Source organism: Alexandromys fortis, unplaced genomic scaffold, assembly GCF_014885135.2.
Source record: "Alexandromys fortis isolate MF-2015 unplaced genomic scaffold, M_Fortis_MF-2015_v1.1 scaffold_85, whole genome shotgun sequence".
In the NCBI taxonomy this organism is placed as follows: Eukaryota; Metazoa; Chordata; class Mammalia; order Rodentia; family Cricetidae; genus Alexandromys; species Alexandromys fortis.
In genome coordinates this window covers 7,657,835-7,674,751 of record NW_026067975.1, presented here as the reverse complement: position 1 = coordinate 7,674,751, position 16,917 = coordinate 7,657,835, and the positions used below count along the sequence as shown (strand labels likewise).

At 49.2% G+C, this 16,917-nt stretch overlaps 1 protein-coding gene across 2 annotated transcripts in view; it reads left to right on the top strand.

Annotated features, from left to right (window-relative positions):
- Positions 1 to 16,917, top strand: part of Rasgrf1 (Ras protein specific guanine nucleotide releasing factor 1) — a 106,745-nt gene that overhangs the window by 74,690 nt on the left and 15,138 nt on the right. For both annotated transcript variants that reach the window (XM_050157300.1, XM_050157301.1), the window contains 9 exons: positions 266 to 339; positions 628 to 672; positions 3,756 to 3,881; positions 5,786 to 5,962; positions 6,880 to 6,986; positions 7,423 to 7,535; positions 9,764 to 9,824; positions 12,703 to 12,806; positions 14,389 to 14,473. In XM_050157300.1, coding sequence (XP_050013257.1) covers positions 266 to 339; positions 628 to 672; positions 3,756 to 3,881; positions 5,786 to 5,962; positions 6,880 to 6,986; positions 7,423 to 7,535; positions 9,764 to 9,824; positions 12,703 to 12,806; positions 14,389 to 14,473 — 892 coding nt within the window. The remainder of the gene's footprint in view (positions 1 to 265; positions 340 to 627; positions 673 to 3,755; positions 3,882 to 5,785; positions 5,963 to 6,879; positions 6,987 to 7,422; positions 7,536 to 9,763; positions 9,825 to 12,702; positions 12,807 to 14,388; positions 14,474 to 16,917) is intronic.

The following is a 16,917-nucleotide window of genomic DNA, read 5'->3' as shown; positions in this document are numbered from 1 at the left end:
CCATGGACTTCAGCAAGTCAGCACTGGATATCAGCAAGTCCGCACTAGACTTCAGCAAGTCCACGCTGGATATTAGCAAGTCCACGCTGGATACCAGCAAGTCCACCATGGACTTCAGCAAGTCCACGCTGGATATTAGCAAGTCCACACTGGACACCAGTAAGTCCATGATGGACTTTAGCAAGTCCACACGGGATATCAGCAAGTCCACGCTGGACTTCAGCAAGTCCACACGGGACATCAGCAAGTCCACGCTGGATATCAGCAAGTCCACGTTGGACACCAGCAAGCTCTGTATGACCAGCAGTTTCACCAACAAGACTCCTGATGAAACTGATACAACTACAACCACAACCACTACCACGACTCCCACCCCAATCCCTACTCCAACCCAGACCCCCACCCTGACCTCAAACGCAACCGCAACCCCAACCCGTACCCCAACTCAGACCCCAGCCCAAACCCCAACCCAGACCCCAAATCTGACCTCAAACCCAGCCCCAACCCCAACCCGGACCCCAATTCAGACCCCTACCCCAGCCCCAACCCCAACCCATACCCCAACCCCAACCCCAACCCCAACCCGGACCCCAACCCAGACCTCAACCCCAGCTCCAACTTCAACTGCAACTCCAGAGAAGCCTGAGGAGTCCTCAACCCTAAACAAGCAGAGTGAGTAGATACGTGAGCAGAACCACCCGCCATTAGCACTCATCACAGTAAGACTTGGCTGGGCTGGGCGGCCTCTGTTGTACAGGATACAGGCAGTGCAGACCCGTAGCCATGGAGAGGAGATAGGTTGCCAAAATGAGGACAGAAGAAGCTCCCATGATATCTCGGCCAGAGTTCTCAGATTTGTGCCTTCATTCTCCCTACCACAGTAGCATCCTGCTTGCTCTGTTCAAGTCATGCCATTGACTCCTGCCCTCAGGGTTTGCAGTCTAGCTTGGGACCAGACTGGACACTGAATGGGCACATTTGAAAGGTGCTAGAAGAGGGCAAAGGATAGACTAGAGGCACCATCAGGAGAGTTGGAGAAGGCTTCCTAATGGGTCCATTGGATTTTATGTTCGCCAATAGAAAGAGAGGACAGTCTAGAAAAAAAAATAATGAAATGTAAAATGTTGAAGAATAAGAAAGGCGTTGTATGCTCTGGAAAGAGCTCAGCACATCTGGAACACAGAGGTGGTAGCAGTGGCCCACGATGCTGCTGGAGCATCCAGCCTTCCTATCTACAGCCTCTCTGGGCCATTCTAGAAGGGTCCCATTGATTCTGTGTTAGCTCAGATCAGACCATATGCTAGGAGCCACCAGCATAGTCTTGCCGTGTGTTCGTGTGTGTGTCCGTCTGTCTGTCTATGTGTTTGTGCCTGTGTCTGTACGTGTGTCTGTGTGTATACATGTGTGTATATACACATACTTGATCACAAGCCTTTGAAAAGGAGGTGTAATTAGAAAGAAGAGAAGCCACACAAGGTTCCATCATTAAGGGACATCCCCATAGTACATGCTACACATAAGTAACATGTGGTGGCTCACACAGCTAAAAGTTGATAACCAAGATAACAGCTTGCCAGAGAACCTAAATACCATCCAGTGTGTATAATGTATTAGATCTTAGACAGTGTGAGGCTCAGAAATCTGCCCAGCACAAACCTGCAGTGAGATTCCATTGCTACTTCATGGAAGGAATGTGGCCCCAGTCAGTCCTACAAAGCCACCTCATACCAGAGTTCTTGACGCGTGACCCAGGATTCCCTGGTCTGTCTAACTATGCACTTCTGTGAGCTGGGTGGGTGCATTTTCTAAAGAGACCTTTGGCTTCCAGTTGTTTTTTTTAAACAGGCTCAAGTGTGCTCACCTTCTAGTTGGGGAAACTGAGACCCAGAGCAGTTAAGTCCCCTCCATCAAGGCTCTAGGAAGATGGCTCAATTGGTAAGGTGCTTGCCACACAAGCATGAAGACCTGTACTTATTAATCTCTAGTACCTACATGAGAAAGCCAGGCTCAGAGGGACACCCCTATAATCCCAGTGCTGAGCAGGCAGAGCCAGAAAGCTAGCTCCGTAAGGCTCTTTTGACAGCTACTCTAACTGAATTCGTGAGCTACTGGTTCAGTGAGACACCCTGTCTCCAAAAGATTAAGTGGAGCACAATTAAGGAAGGCACAAGATGTCAACTTCTGACTTACACACACCGGTACACACGCACATACCTGAACATGCGCGCGCGCACACACACATACCTCTTTTAGCAAAAACTCACACTGTCCAGAGAGAATGTAGGCCCTGACTCTCCCATGATTGGAGACTAATACTTATTTCAGACCAGAAGCAAGAGATGAGCTAGAAAACAAGACTGCCCTTGGTAAATCAGGCAGATGGGTACCCAAGATATCTTACCAAAAGCAGAAACACCTTGCTACTCGGTATGGTCCATTGCTCGGCCACATGAGCATCACCAGAAGCTTAGAAATGCAGATAATCGGGGCTGGAGATGTAGCTCAGTTGGTAGTGCTGCTTGCTGTCTCCAATTGATAACAATGACTTGCAAAGGAAAAACCAGTTTTCACCACCCGGTAGTAGATGGCCAACACAAAATGAACTCAGTGGCATTTTTGGAGTTTTCTTTTGTCTCCTAATGTCTATCCTATAATGTCTTGGTTTATATATTATGTTTTTCAGTTCTGTGCTTTTATGGAATTTCTGTGTGTTCTAGTATATGTGTCTCTGAATCTAGATGTTTGTTTTCTTGCGGTTTTTCTTTGGCCCTTTTTTTTCTGTTTTTTTTTCCTGTTCTAATTATTGCTGCTGCTGCTGCTGCTGCTGCTGCTGCTGTTGTTGTTGTTAATATGTCTGTTTCCTAATGAGAGAGGAAGGGTGTGATTTGAGTGAGTAAGGAGGTAGGGAGGATATGAGAGGAATTAGGGGGAACCTAAATCATAACATATTGTATGAAAAATCTATTTTCAATTAAACGAGAGAGAGAGGGTGCCTGCCTAGCACAGACTCACAGATTCGATACCCAGTATTATATACAATCTGCTATGGCTGTGCAAGCCTGTAGTCCCAGGACTCAGAGGGCAGGTGCAAGAGAATCAGAAGTTCGCTGGGCGGTGGTGGCTCGCGCCTTTAATCCCAGCACTCAGGAGGCAGAGGCAGGAGGGTCTCTGTGAGTTCTAGGCCAGCCCAGTCTACAGAGCAAGTACCAGGACAGGCTCCAAAGCTACAGAGAAACCCTGCCTCGAAAAACCAAAAATAAAAGGAGAGAGAGAAAATCAGAAATTCAAGGTCATCATTAGCTACATAGCAAGTTCAAGGCTAGCCTGCGCCACATGAGATCATTTCTTTTAAAAAAAAAATGAAGGAAAGAAAGACTTCCTTGTTCCACGTAGAGAGGAGCTGTGTTACAGCCTGCCCCTCGTGCCTACCACTGACAATTGAACCCAAGACCTTAAGCATGCTAAGCTAAGCAAGCGCTCTACCATTAGGCTGCACAGCCTGCATTCTAACAGGAACCTAGGTGTGCCCATTACGTTTTCGGAAATCCTGGTAAAGAAAAAGAAGTCTTGGAGAGTCACACCGCGGATGAGCATGTGGAAGGTTATGATAAGCCTACAACAACTAGACTATTCAGCTGTCTTCATCCGGGTGCCAGGCCCTTGTAATTTACTCCGCTTTACTTTGATGAATTATAGATGTGGGTTCTCCAATCGATGCATAATTGAGAAGAGCGTGAGTCTTTCTGTTCCCCCAGGCTCAGAAGTCCCCGTGAAAGAAGAGTCTGATGTGGACCAGAACCAGAGTGACGAGGGCGACACTGAGGCGTCACCTACGAAATCTCCATCAACACCAAAATCAGTCAAAAGCAAAAACTCTTCAGGTACCATTCCTCAGCATGGAGCTGCAGGTGGATGTCCAGGGAAGGAGAGGGATGCAGGTCAGGTCAAGGGGAGGCACGCTGGTATTGCCTTATGTTTTATGAGTGACTCCTGAGGGCAGTGACTATTCTATTTCATAACCCCCAGGGATAGGAGAGATGTGGTTGCTGAGACATTGGCTGAGCAGGCCCTGATCTTGACTTTGTGAAGTCACTCCAACTTAGGCAGGAATGCATTGCCTAGCAGTGACCCAGCAGCACTCGTATATGGGAGAGAGCTCAAGTCAGACATGTTTCCTGGCATCCCATGTTTCTGGCTGTGTGGTGGGCTCTTTCATCCTTCCAATGAACATGAAGAGAACCTAGATTGCTCTTATCTTTCAGATAAGGAAAGCAAAGCTGGGGTGTGGCTCAGTAGTAGAGTGCTCCCTGACATAGATATGGTTCTGTGTTCTATCCCCACCATCACAGGCAAGGGAAGGCTCCAGAAAATAGTGGCATTGCCCGCTCATGTTTCTGACTCACAATTCTGCAGGATTCTTGAACAGCCTACCTACCTTTCTCATCCTCATAAAGACTACTGTACCCCCAGGAGGACTGTGGGACACCCAAGGGTGGAAAAGAACTCAGGGGCCTCCTCAACCACCAGGACAGTCTTTCTGTTTCCCAAGGAAGGAACCTTACTATTCCCAAGCTCGCCAAATATGGGGCAGCTCAAATCCCAGAATCCCCTGCTTTCCAAGTCTGGGAAGAAACAAGCAAGGCACAAGGCTTTAGAGGAAAGGTACCTGAGCACCCTGCAGCCCTGCCTGGCTTCTTACACAGCAGTAGATCCCGGGAGAGCCCATTTTTAGAAACAGGCATTGAGGCCCAGGTGTGAGTGATGCCTGTAATCCCAGCACCTGAGACAATTGAGAGACTGAGGCAGGGAAATGGGGAGTGCCAAACCAGCCTGGCCTAGAGAAAGTGCAGTACAGCCTGCAGCTTACTGAGAGCTGTCTTTGACATAGAAGCAGTCAGAGAGAGAGAGAGAGAGAGAGAGAGAGAGAGAGAGAGAGAGAGAGAGAGAGAGAGAGAGAGAGAGATACTATCTCAGACAGACAGAGGCAAAGAGATAAAGGCAAAAGAGAGTTGATCTCAGAAAGAAGGGAAGGAGACATCTCAAAGAAGGAAGGGAGGAAAAGGGAAGGGAAGGGAAAAGAAGGGAAAGAAAGGGAAGAAGTTAGCTTAGAGTCTTTAAAGCAAGCCAGTTACACCTCAGGCTCTAGAATCCTGTAAGATGAAGCCAAAGGGTTCTGGAGTTAACCGCACACCTCATTGTCAACATTACCATCAGCAGGTCTCCATGTATATACAGCTTTTTGAACTTTTTTCTGCAATTTCCTTTTTATGATTACCTTTGGACATATCTGTACTGTCCAGAGGAGATCCCTGAGGCTCCAGAGTTGAAGGAACTTTCCCATAGTTGCACAGCCAGTGAGAGGTGGGAGAATTTCAACCCAGGTAGAAGATCAAGTGCAAGATCATCTCAATCCCACCATGCCCATAACCCTGTCAATATAAATTGTAACCATTAGACCCAGTACCCTGAAAGCAGACAGCTCATGATGCTTTGGGCCCAGAAAAGCCAAGAATTGACAAGTCTTAGAAATAGAAAGATGGCTCCCAATCTTCTAAGCAGCAAAAGGCTAGCTGAGCCTTCCTTCCCTGAGATAATATTCTCTAGGACTATTGTGGCATCACTCTTACAGGGAACAGAGCCTCCCACACACACACAGTACCCCCTGAGCCCCTCGCCATCCCTGGGCATAGAGGAAGAGCTTCCACTCTTGAGGTTGGGCTGTCTGAATGTCTGCCAACCTAAAGGACTGAGGAATGGCTGAGGATCAGCTCCCTCCTCTCCACAGAATTCCCACTCTTTAACTTCAACAATGGAGTCGTGATGACCTCGTGTCGTGAACTGGACAATAGCCGCAGTGCCCTCTCAGCTTCCTCTGCCTTTGCCATAGCCACGGCGGGAGCCAACGAGGGCACCCCAACCAAGGAGAAGTATCAGTATCGCAGGATGTCTTTGGCCACCACAGGTGTGTGGACGTCTCTGCTTATGGGTACCCCCTTTCTCCATGGTTCTGTGGCACGGGTGACAGCCACAGGCATGAGACCTTCCCTTCCTCAAGGGTTTGATGCGCATTGCAGATGCCACGGTGGGTCCTTCTACAGTTCCTCTGGAGAGCTCCCTGCTCTAGGAAGCTATCCCGACTCACTGGACATGAAGCCTTGCTTTCTGTTATTTCCCTGTTGATCCTTCCTCTCGTGGAGGCTGGAATGGAGCCCCTTTTTCGGCACCAGCTAGGCTCTGCACACCCAGGCCTGTAGCCAGGGCCACTGTGTGTTTAGGATGCAGTCTGTTCCCACGTGCTATCATCAATGGGGTAAAGTCTTAGCTGGGTTGCTTGTCAACCTCAACCCCTAGAAGGATGGCCTAAGGGTTATCCTTATACACACACACACACACACACACATCCCGCCCCTAGATTTACCCTCTCCTCTATCCACTTTGACCTGTTGTTACCCACTTCCTCCCACTTTTCCTGCAGGCCCTGCCAGTGCTGGCTTGCCATCCTGGAGTCCCATTCTCCCTCCCCAGTCCCCATTGATCCTTGGCCAAATTCTACTCACAGCAAAGAACGCCAACCGAGAGAGCCCTCGGCACCCACTTCCACAGCAACGGTTCCACACCAAAGGTTAGAAGGGGGGTTCCTGGAGAGCTCTGGTCTCGGGTACCCTGTATACTCTCATTGGTGGGAGCTTCCTGGACCTTCTAAATGGAGCAGGTATGACAGGGGTTGGGTGCTGAAGAACTGCATCCCCTGAGGCTTCATGGCCTCTCATTTGGGTCTGAACTCAGTTAAGTGTCCCCTCCAAGGCCGTCTGACAAACCATGTCTGCTAAGCAAGCTCCCCCTCCTGTCCTTCTCTCCCCCTACCTCTAGCGCTGCCAGGGTTTCCCCCTGACCAGAGAAATGGCGACAAGGAGTTTGTGATCCGCAGAGCTGCCACCAACCGTGTGCTGAATGTGCTCCGCCACTGGGTCTCCAAGCACTCTCAGGTGGGTGGGACCGAGCTCCAGGAACAATTGCTTCCCAGTGGCTGGAAGTAATAGCAGACAATGTAGTAGGTCAAGGGCAGAAAGGGGATCCCATTTTGCCAGGAGATCCTGCTCAGGTTCCCCGAGAAAGGGAAACAAGGACCGTCAAGAAGACAAGGGCCTGTTTGGCCACCTGTCTGCAGGGAGAGTACAGGTAGGCTTGGGCATCCCTGACTTAGAGGTACAACAGCTAGGGGGAGGTCTTGGTCTTGTCCCAGTGCCCTGTGCCTAGGAGGCTTGAAGCCCCACTTGTGGCCTTGCTGGAAGTAGTGACAAGACAAGAAAAGCAGGCAACCACAATGGGCGGAAATAGAAACTCCCTCCTACAGCCTGGCCTCAGAGTACTGCAGGAAAGTCTGGTGACTGTAGCCAGAGCTACCTGCCCGTCTTCCTACAGGACTTTGAAAGCAACAGTAAGCTCAAAAGCAAGGTGATCAGCTTCCTGGAAGAGGTCATGCATGATCCAGAGCTGCTGACACAGGAGCGAAAGGCAGCGGCCAACATTATCAGGTAAGAGCTGCATGGTCCTCCTGCTTAGGATGACCTTCTAGGACAGGGTCCTGCCCTATTCCTCCACAGTAGCCAGACTGGGAAGGACCTCCTGCTAGGATGACCTTCTAGGACAAGGTCCTGCCCTATTCCTCCACAGTAGCCAGACTGGGCAGGTCCTCCTGCTAGGATGACCTTCTAGGACAGGGTCCTGCCCTATTCCTCCACAGTAGCCAGACTGGCCAGGAGTTTATCAGGGTAGATATAAGCCCCAGATGTCTGGGAGCCATGTCCCTTGCTCTAGAGTCAAGCATGGGTGCTCTGTGTACTTACCCCTCTTCTCCCCACCCCTCACCAGACCTTGATGGAGCTAAGCATGCAGTTCGGTTGGTAGAGTACTTACATAGGCCTGGGTTCAATCTCTAGTGCCATATAAGCTGAGTTTGGTGACGCATGTCTGTGATGCCATCTCTCAGGCTGTAATCTCAACACTTGGAAGGCAGAAGTCTGAGAAGTTCAAAATCATCCTTGACTACATAGTAAGCCAGCCTAGACTACATGAGACCCTGTTGGGGCTGGGGGCATGTACCCCTTCTCCATGTATGTCCATGGCTATTAATACCTGTCCAGCATGTGCTATCCAATGTGATAGGTACTAGCTACATACAGCGTTTTAAATATCAGTGAACTAAAACTGAATACAATAAAATAGTGTCCCTCAGTCCCCAGAGCTTCAGATGGCCAGAGGCTCCTAGCTTAGACAGCATGGGCAACCCATCTCCTCACTACAGAGAGTTCTACTGAATGATGCTCACAGGCATTCAAGGAACGTCTGTTGGCTTAAACTCAGTTAAATTGTCTGTCCTCAGGCCTGTGTTGAGCATGATCCACAGCCTGCCTCTTCTAGCAGAGGTCAGGGTTCAGACAGTCCAACATCTGAGCTACCTCAGGCAGTGATTCATTGTTGACCAGAAAACGGCCCTTAGCCAAATCTCATTTTCTCCTATTTAAAATGAATGAACAATGCTGACTTCAAGGGTGTAGTAAGGCTCAGGCAAGGTGGTGCATGTGGCTTCTGCAGGTTCTCAGAAGGTGAATGGCATAGACGCACCGGCACCCTACCTCCTGCTCTCTTCCTTCCACCTAGACTGGCTTCTCCAGAGGCTGGGGAGGTTTCTCCTCCTCATGCCCAGCAAGCCAACTCTACACCCCAGGCATTGCATCTGCCTCAGGACTTTCTCCCAAATCCACCTGAGGCATTTTCTACTTATAGCCCGAGTCTCCAGCCCCTCTCCTATCCCAAGGATAGGAGACCTTATCACTCCACCACAGTCCTAGGATACCATTGGCCTTCCCTCATCTGCAACATATTCTGTGTGCATGCATGTGTGTATGGGGGAAGAGAAAAAGAGAAGACGAGAGAAAGAAGCTAAGTGGAGTGCCTACAGGCATACTCATGCACACAAGCAGTCCCAGGCCCTTGGTGTCTCCCTCCAGGTTCTCCTGGGGGCTGGGAGGGCTGTGTCGAGCAGGACTTTTTCTGCTGTGGACCCTCAAGAGAGCCAGTTCTCAGAATGTCCAGTTCCTAGTCTGACATTGGCTCCCAGGGCTGATCTCCAAAGTTCCACTCCCTTCAGCCAATCCCTAAAGATGTCTCTCTGCTTCCCTATGCATACCCAGGTCTGGCCCTTAGTCTGTCAAAAGAGCCTACCGCCCTACCCACCCATATTCTCATGCATTCCCATATTCACTCTAGTTAGCTTGACCACACCCTCTTCACTTCTCACTCAGCACTATCCCATCTTGGGTTCTTGGGCCTCCATTCTACTATGTCACCTTACCTTTGGGTCTTCTGATGAAGCCAGGCTTGAGGGGCATCCCATCTAGGAACATCTCCTGTTCACTCTGATCCTCCAAGTCTGGCACTACTTCACGGTGCGTGTCCCATCATTCCATATGCACACAGCAGTGCCTGCCACAGTCCCAGCCTGACCTCAGAGGCCCCTGCCCATGTCTCTCTGGGTCCTGACATATACATACGTAACAGTATGTAGGAAGCTCGGAGGCTGGGGAAGAGACCTTCCCCATACAGAAGGATGAAGAATAAGTCAGTAAAGCAGACGAGGACAAGGGAGACAGAGAGAAGTAGTGCCTCAGGGTAAAGGCAGTAAGCAAGGGTCAGAGGTTGCACAAGACAGCCAGGTGAGGGTCAGAGGTGTTCTGGGGCTCACATGCTTTCCTCTCCCTAGGACTCTGACCCAGGAGGACCCAGGCGACAACCAGATCACACTAGAAGAGATCACACAGATGGTGAGCAGGATGACCATTGCACCTGATCACCAAGGCAACGTCCTCCCCAGCCTCATTACTCCATGACTCCCTGACCAAGTCATCACATGCATGCATTTCCTGTGGCTTTGCGGCTAAGTGTCACAAACCAGGCACTGTGTTCCTCCCCCTGTCCTGGAGCCTGGAAGTCTCTAGAAAAGATGTGTGTGGGGCTGTGCTCCCCCAAGGAGCTCTAGAGGAGGACACTTGCTTGCCTCTGCCAGCAGCTGGTAGCTTTGTGTTCTCTCAGTCTCTGACTGTACTACCCACCCACCCACCCCCGTTCGTGTCTCCATGGTCCTGGGGTCATATCCTCTGGTATCCCTGGGTTGTCTTCCTTCTGTGTATGTGTCTGTGTCCACTGTGTCCATATGTTTCATCTTACAAGGACATCTGTCATGTTGGCCCACCCTGCTGGCCTCATTGTAAATTCATTACACTGACAAAGATTCTAGACAAGCCCCCAGGGCCTAGGAAATTGCTCCGTTATTGAGGAGCAAAATTCAACCAATAACACTGCCACTTCCCTTTTCTTCATCCACTGAGTCTCCTCCTCTCCCTTACCCCTCCCCTCCCTCTGTCATACTTCTCAGGGAGGAGCCATTGAGAGACACCTATGGGCTGGACCACATGAGATTCTGAAAGACTCCAGACCCTCTTGTCAGTAATGCTGCAAGTTTGCATCATTACCCCCATTTTACAAATGAGGCCACTGAGGCCCAGAGATCTCAATCATTCACTCAGCGGTGTGAATGGGAAGTGGTAGTCGTGCAAGCTGTTCACACTCAGGTCCAGCTGACCCCAGAGAAGAATTTAAACCCTAGGCCATGCCACCCCATCCTGAGGAGTCACAGTGTGCTCACTGAACCTGCCCTGAAATGACAGGACCCCAGGGAAGAGTTGTGTTCAACATGAAAGAGCACAAGCTAGGGGTTGCACTCCATACACTGTAAGAGAATAGTGATCTCCTGTGCTTTCAGTGCTAAACTAGGATCCCCTGAGTACCTTTGTGAACCCCACCAAAGTCACTGGCCACTGAATTAATGATGGTTGGAATGCTCAAGACAGACTCTGACCTGCCCGGGGTGGGTTCCATGTCATCAGCTCAGCTCCGGGCTGACTAGTGAGTTAGCAGTATCCAGTGTAAGAGCTTAGGACTCTGGGCCCTGGCTCCTCTCCGCTTTCATCCCTCATGGAGAACAGTAGCTTACCCACATTCTGGCCCAGGAATAGCTCTGCATGCCTACACAGCTCAATGACCTGCCAAGGCAGGCAAGGTCGTGGCACCTAGACATCACTTACTACAGAGTGATCCTCTGGGCACAGGATGCTGGACTAGCATCCCCCACCACTTCCCAGTTGTAGAGAACACCCTAGGCTCTTGTTTGCCAACAGAGGCCTGGCTGGAATGTTTACACTTCATGAGTACAAGGGCCCTTTTCCTTTGTAAATGCCTTGGGGCTCTTCTAGAACAAAAAGTTATTGAGCCCCATCTCTGTACACTCCAATCCCTGACAGGTCCCTAGAGCCTTTGAGTGTTAGGTCCAGCTTAACCGAGGCCAGTGACATCAATGGGAAAGAGAAAGTTGGCTTGTCCCTTTAGTTCTCATAAGCCTTCTGGAAGGTGAGCGAAGTCACTCAGACCTCAACTTCCAAAGACACTTCAAGTCCTGGACAACATCAAAAGTGAGGAAAAGGTCACCTGTCCCTACACAGTACCTATAGCCACTGGGACACTAGGTGACACCTCAGCGTGGCCTCCTGGACTCCTCTGTGACCCCCACAGCCCTGCCATCCTGGACCCAGCCCTGAGACACCTTCATAGGACCCTCAGGAGTGACTGTAACTGAGCTGCCCACCTTCAGAGGGCCCATCCCTGAGAGCATACAGGAGAAATGCCCCCACAAGTCTCTTGTCCTGCAACCCAGCAGCCCCTGCTGTCCTCACGCCCACATCCTAAAAACTCATCCTCCCCAAAGGCATCGTGCTCCCTACATCCACACTCCGGCACCTGGGCTTCTATTCTCTGTGCTGGTGACTCTGCCAGGAAACACCCATGACTGAGCGGCTACTACACAGGATCTATTGTCCCCTGAGTCCTCGTTCTGTGAACCCCCTGAGTCTGAATCACGTTTGCAGGTCTGCATATCTCCAGTGTCTGCTACCAGCCTAGCAATACAGACCTCACCGATTGCAAAAGAAATGGGGGGAGGCGAATAACAGAGCACTCGGCCTCAAGGAATGGCATGTTTTCTGGGTGTGGGTGGACCCCACTTCCCTTTCCATCCATGCAGACAGGCCACTTGGGCACTCAGCCAGCTGCTGGAACTTCTGGGTAACTCCAGGTGGAGGCCCAGGTGACAGATCCTGTCATATCCATGAGGGAACCTCATAGGTCAGGGACATGGTAGCTGACAGCTGTCTTCTACTCACAAAGACAGGAACACTGCCCCAGGGGCAAATCACACCCTGGAACCCCCAAACCACACCTACTGATGAGTTTTAAAGAAAAATTGTGTTGAGCCCACCTAGGACCAGGAAGAACCCAGAGGAAGTGGCCCATCACAGCTGGGATCAGATACCCAAGTTTGCAACCCAGGCAGCCTATTTACACCTGAGTGACTTGGGCAGGCTTTGGACTCCTTCCTACGTGTGTAGTGGTGGCTCCCTACAGGGTAGGCGACCAACGGGGAGAGTCCTCTGGCAGCACAGAACACACATCCAGAGAGCAACAAGCAGTGGAGCCCAGCTTCCTCGTTGGTACCCCATCTACCCACCAGAACTGAGAGGAGATCCTCAGAAAAGTGTCAGAAGCCCAGAGCATCACTCCAGTGGCCTGACTCTGACCTTGCTTCCCCAGGCAGAGGGCGTGAAAGCTGAGCCCTTTGAAAACCACTCAGCCCTGGAGATAGCTGAGCAGCTGACCCTGCTGGATCACCTTGTCTTCAAGAAGATTCCTTATGAGTAAGTGGGTGTAGCTGCCTGCCTCCTCTCCCTCCTTCTCCCTCCTCAGCAAATCCCCGACTCTGTGTGAACTCTCCAAAACTTGGAAAGAATGCTCCTCCCCTGTCTCTCTCTTTACCTGTCTCCTGTAAGTGCAGCCCCCCCCCATATACACACTATTCCAGGAGATTCCTCTTTCTGGGGGTGCAGAAAGAATACATATTTATTTGCACACAGGCATGAATGTGTATGCATATGTGGGTTTATGTGTGTTCATGTGTGTGCGCGTTTGTGTGTGAGTTTCGTGTGTGTGTGTGTGTGTGTGTGTACAAGCTCTAGGAACAAATTTCAGAATGACTCTTGATTTAAATGAAGCCTCTAGTCTGCTGCTCTCTGTCCTGCCCTGTCTTTAGTCTCCCTGGTAATCCCTGCTTTATGTCTCTCTTCATCTAATAACCAGCATTTATTTGCGAACACTGTTCATGTGTGTGTGGCGCTCCTTAGCATTGTAAGTTAAGGTGGTTTTCTCTTTTACATTTACAGCTGAAACTAAGCATGCTCCCAACCAAGGCATTTCTCTGAATTTCCAATAATTATTACATAATTATTTTTCAACACTGCCGTCACCATGTCTAAGACCACACATCACTGGAACATTCTGTGCGTTTATTTTGCTTTCCAGGGGCATATTCACAGCATGAGTACAACCTGACCTAATGACAGTGTTGGCCCGGATACTTAGGAACCCCCAGGATGTGGAAGCAGTGTTACTCCTACCTCCCGCCAGAAGCAAGACCAGGACAGATGTTCACTGGTGTCACCTCCCCATGGCTGTACCAGCCTGTGGGACTTCACTTAAGCACCTCTACTAATCACTCAGAAGCATGGGCAGTCTGTGGCTTCCCCAATAGGTCCCCTGTGCCAGAACACACTGCTTGAAACTGGTTTTTGGTTCATTTATCCTCTTATGACCCACTGCTTTTGTATAGTGTTGAGAATTGAAACTGGAACCTTGTGCATGCTAGGCACACACTCTGTCAACAGAGGTTATCTATCTGTCACCTCTGTTCTGAAGACCAGCCATTACCAAGTGACTATAATGTAGAAACAAGAACCATAAGCCAGGCGGTGGTGGCGCACGCCTTTAATCCCAGCACTTGGGAGGCAGAGGCAGGTGGATTTCTGTGAGTTCAAGATCAGCCTGGTCTACAAGAGCTAGTTCCAGGACAGGCTCCAAAACCATAGAGAAACCCTGTCTCGAAAAACCAAAAAAAAAAAAAAAAAGAACCATAGCAAAACCTGGTGTGCCTACCCGCTTCACAGCAGTGCTCAGCCATCTCATACCTCATCCCCTTTCAGTCCCATGATGGTCCCATGAGGAAAGTGTTACTGTTACACTCCCATTTCACAGATGAGTAAAGCGTCCAAGACCCAGGGTACAGCACAGAGCTGGGCTCGAGCTCAAGGTTCCTTCCTCTCTGGGCTTCTGCCAAGGGCTGCTCACCTATAAATGATCACCTTGAAAAGCAAAAAAGTGACCTAACACTGAATGAGCAAGGCGGCGCTGATTTCATCTGCTCTGGTTTCCATTTCCTCCTTGCAGGGAGTTCTTCGGACAGGGCTGGATGAAGGTAGAGAAAAACGAAAGAACGCCTTATATCATAAAAACCACCAAGCATTTCAATGACGTGAGTATGCATGCGTGGACAGTGGCTTTCTGCCCGGCTTTCCATTGCCAGGGCTGCCAAGGGGCTGAGTGGAAAGCAGGCTGGCACCACACCCTCTGCTGCACCCCACCTTCAGCTGTGTAACCAGAGCCAGCCCGCTTCGCCTCATTCTTGGTCCCTTCATCTGCTTATGGGTGAACATAAAAGGGCCGTGTGAAGAGTAGCTGGGAATCCTCCAGAGCCATCAGCCACCAATGGCTCCTGAGGAGCTTCCTCAGGCCTATGATCACCACAAGGAGCTCCTCCTTCTTAGGGTCTTAGGTCTTGTAGGGTCATGGCAGACCAGCCACAGAAAGGATGGAAAGAAGGAAGGGTCGGACAGAAAAGACCAAAAGTGTTCTTGCTGTGTTTCTTATTTTCTTACCTCATCTCAGCCTTAGAAATAAGCAAACTGAGTCTGGAAATGGCAAACATCTTCCCTCAGATATGAACATTACTCAAAGTGTTCAAACTCTCTGACTTTCCAAAGTGTTTGCTAAGAGTTTCATCTTCATGATGATGTAATGTCTAGCCACCACAGTGCCTTTCATGATTGGTAAGATTGCGCAACAACTTAGCACTGAAGAGACTAGAGACCCTGAAGTTGCTGATAAAAAAAAAAAAAGGCTAGGTTTGAGCCTAGGGCTTGAGTCTGCCCCTAGGCAGGCTTGGAATGGCCCTGCATCTGGCCCGTCCAGTCCCCATCTCCCAGAACTCCCTCTACCATTGACTTTCCGGATGGAGAGTGGTTAAGAGGGGGACCAAAGACAAAAGCAGAAAAGTGGTCCATGTGTTCAACAAAAATGGCTTGAACTGACTCTGATCGGGACACTAAGATCAGATTGGTACATCACACACGCACACTCTTTCACATGCATACACATACATAAGCGCACTCACACAGGGACATACACACAGGCATACAATGTTCCCAGGATCTCTTCTCAAAGGACTAGGAGCCAAACATGCTTCCAAGTCTTCCTGGGAAGGGTCGTGGCTGCAAGGGGCCCTTGCAAAGTTCTTGAATAATAAAAGTAGCCTCTAATATTTCCCATAACTGCCTAGGACCATGCTCTCCATGTATAGCAATCTCATTTAAAGCTTACACCACCCCTAGGAGATGAGGGCTTCTCTGACATTCAAGATCCGGAGATGCTGAGGTTCTGGAAGGGTCTGCTGATTAGCATGAGGTTGCACATGTGTTTTTCATTGCTGCATGATGGAGGATGACTATGTAAGAGAAAAAATACTCCTGTGTAGACACCTATAATCCCAACATTCAGCAAAAGGGTTACAAGTTCAAGGCCAACCAAGTCTACATAGCAATGTCTTATCTCAGAAAGAAAAAAAATCAAAAGGGGGGGGGTGTGGCTTATTGCTCAGGTGCATACCCAGCATACAGCCAGAGGAGCTGCCCACCAACCGCATATGCACCGTGGTGCCTCTGTCACCCCAGCTCTCTCCAGGACAATGTGGAACAGAGATGGAGACAGTGTGCCTTGTTCTTGCCTTTGCAGGGGAAGCTTTTAATCTTCCCCTATGTAAAAGGAGACAAAGTTAGAAAAATTCCTTTCTATTCCTTGAATACCAATCATTTTTACCATGAATGTTGACTATCTTCTTTTTAATTTTTTCTTATTTTAATGTATATGTGTAAATTCAATTTTTGCCACAAATGCATATTGACTTTTTTTATAATTTTTTATTTCTTTTTAATGTCTTCGTGTATATGCCTGAGTATATTTATGTGTGCCACGTGCCACAGAGGCCAGAGAGGGCATCAGAGCCCCTAGAATTAATACAGAATTATAGTTACAGGTGGTTGGGAGCAACATGACATGGGTGTGGAGAACTGAATCCAGGCCCTTTGAGCCAGCGGCAAGTGATTTTCACCACTGACTCATCTCTCCAACTCACACACTGACTTTTCTCCGCTGTTGTTCTGCAGCTACTGAGACGGTCATGTGATCCTTCCCTTGTTTAATATGTTGCTATGGTAAATGAGAATTACATAGTTTCTTATGTACCTCCGGTACAAACCCGAAGCAGCCACGGCATGTAAACAGCTAGGCGCCCAATTTTTTTCCTTTCTTGTGTTGCCCATCTCTGGAGCATAGCACAGCAGTGCTTTTTGTAGAATAAAGTAGCAAGTATTTGTTCTGTTTCTCCATCCTGTAGAGGATCTTAAGAGAAGATTGAAAAGAAAAAGAGTCAACATTCATGGTAAAAAGGATTGGTATTCAAGGAATAGAAAGGAATTTTTCTAACTTTGTCTCTTCTTTTTTTTTTCAAAGTTGTTCTTTTCTTTTTTTACATTCTTTTTTTTTAAAGTTTTTTTTTTATTCCAGCATTGTCTATATGGAGAGATGTAACTGTTTCAGTTTAATTAGTGATAGATCACACGCACGCTGTCTTATGTGTTCTCA